Source organism: Olea europaea, unplaced genomic scaffold (genome assembly GCF_002742605.1).
Source record: "Olea europaea var. sylvestris unplaced genomic scaffold, O_europaea_v1 scaffold26096, whole genome shotgun sequence".
NCBI classification, from domain to species: domain Eukaryota; kingdom Viridiplantae; phylum Streptophyta; class Magnoliopsida; order Lamiales; family Oleaceae; genus Olea; species Olea europaea.
In genome coordinates, this window is record NW_019244418.1 from 1 (window position 1) to 1549 (window position 1549).

The following is a 1549-nucleotide window of genomic DNA, read 5'->3' on the forward strand; positions in this document are numbered from 1 at the left end:
CAAACTCCCAATTGCTGGATTTTTATGGACAATTCTGATTATAGCTTATAGGATGTTATTATCTCCAGAAAGTTTCATGTGCATCTGTGAAAATCGCATTGTGATGTTCAATTAAGCACTGAATAACTTCAATAGCTCCAAAATCGACTAGCAACCCGTCGTCTAAGGGAATGGAGGACGATGCATCTATGCTCTTCTCGTCTTCTGCATGCATTGGGGAAAAAAAAATTTAATATTAGATTCTTTATATATTGCAATATAATAGTTTACTGGGCTTTCATCATTCCAGTTTCGGTTCTAGTTTTCAAACTTCATATGCAATTACTTAGTATTTCTTCCTCAGATAGGCTTTTATAAACCACTCATGTTATCTCAAACTAGAATTATGGCAAGCAGAGCAAATTGAGATTTCATCAACTTATACGGCTTGAAAATTCCATCATCACTTAACTGGGGAGCAGGTAAAAGCTTTGTTTCATTCAGAAAACTTCTGTGGCTTTTATTTTCCACTAAAATTTTCAAGTAATTAGTTTTCCACTTATATTTTTCCAACTTTGTGGCTTTTAATGAACCTAGTAATGAGTGTGTGTTGTGAGGTTTTCTACATTGGAGTCTTCAAGAAAGATGTCAACACATTTTATATATGGTTAAAAGCTATTCTACCAGATTGATTCTACCAGTTTTTGTACAGATTACTCACAATGGGGTGGATCCCACCCAATTAAAAAATGGCCAAAATAATACCACACCCACTTGCATGTGAGTGGCAGGTGGGGGTTCACCTGGTAGAATAGCACAATCCTTTATTTATTTATGTACCCTTTTAAGAAATATAAAGAGTTCATAATTGAACTTTTGTGCAGTTCCTCATCTACACCGCACAAAAGACAAGCTACTAAAACAGTACATAGCATATACAGGAATAAAGTGCTTAAACTGCAAATCACCTTTAAGCATGTCCATTTCGGTGTAGTTCAAGACAGAATCAGCATTTCTATTAGAATCAGCCTTTGGTGGATTATTCCAAAACTGTTTATAATGATCTGGTTTCTGTCCTTTCTGCCACATAATAATAGAGGCCATTTCCATGGCAAGGCTACGAGCATCCATCTGCAAAAAGCTTGCAATGCATTAGCATTTTTATCCAGTTAAAAATTAACAAATACTTCACCTGACCAAAACTTCATTAAAAAAGGGAAAAAAAAAAATAAAAAAAAAATACATGATTTACAAGTCAGTTATAGCTACTCTTGTTACCTATAATTATAAAATACATATGCAACGGAAGAACAAAAGTTGGAGAAGCAAATTTCGAAATAGATGTCCTCACAGTTAAAAAGGGCAAAAAGGTAGAAGTCCTCAGTTGAAAAGAAAAAACGGTCGGAATAGGTGGCATCTGATCATAATGCATGCTTATCCCCTCTATTGTGGATCGACATAATATAGGGTATATTGGCACACATATATTGGATTTCCTATTATTCGCTATCCAAATTAGTAATTAGGGCCTAATCCATAAAAAAAAATAACAATAATAAAATAAAAAAAA

The 1549-nt window shown here is 34.0% G+C and overlaps 1 protein-coding gene across 1 annotated transcript; it reads right to left on the reverse strand.

Moving 5' to 3' along the window:
* Positions 1 to 6: 6 nt before the first annotated feature.
* On the reverse strand, positions 7 to 1536 carry LOC111383045 (uncharacterized Rho GTPase-activating protein At5g61530-like). The gene is made up of 2 exons (XM_023007103.1): positions 948 to 1536; positions 7 to 204 (listed from the first exon to the last, which is right to left on the reverse strand). The coding sequence occupies exons 1-2, from the start codon at positions 1108 to 1110 to the stop codon at positions 59 to 61; spliced, it is 309 nt and encodes a 102-aa protein (XP_022862871.1). The 5' UTR covers positions 1111 to 1536; the 3' UTR covers positions 7 to 58.
* Between the last annotated feature and the right edge of the window lie 13 nt (positions 1537 to 1549).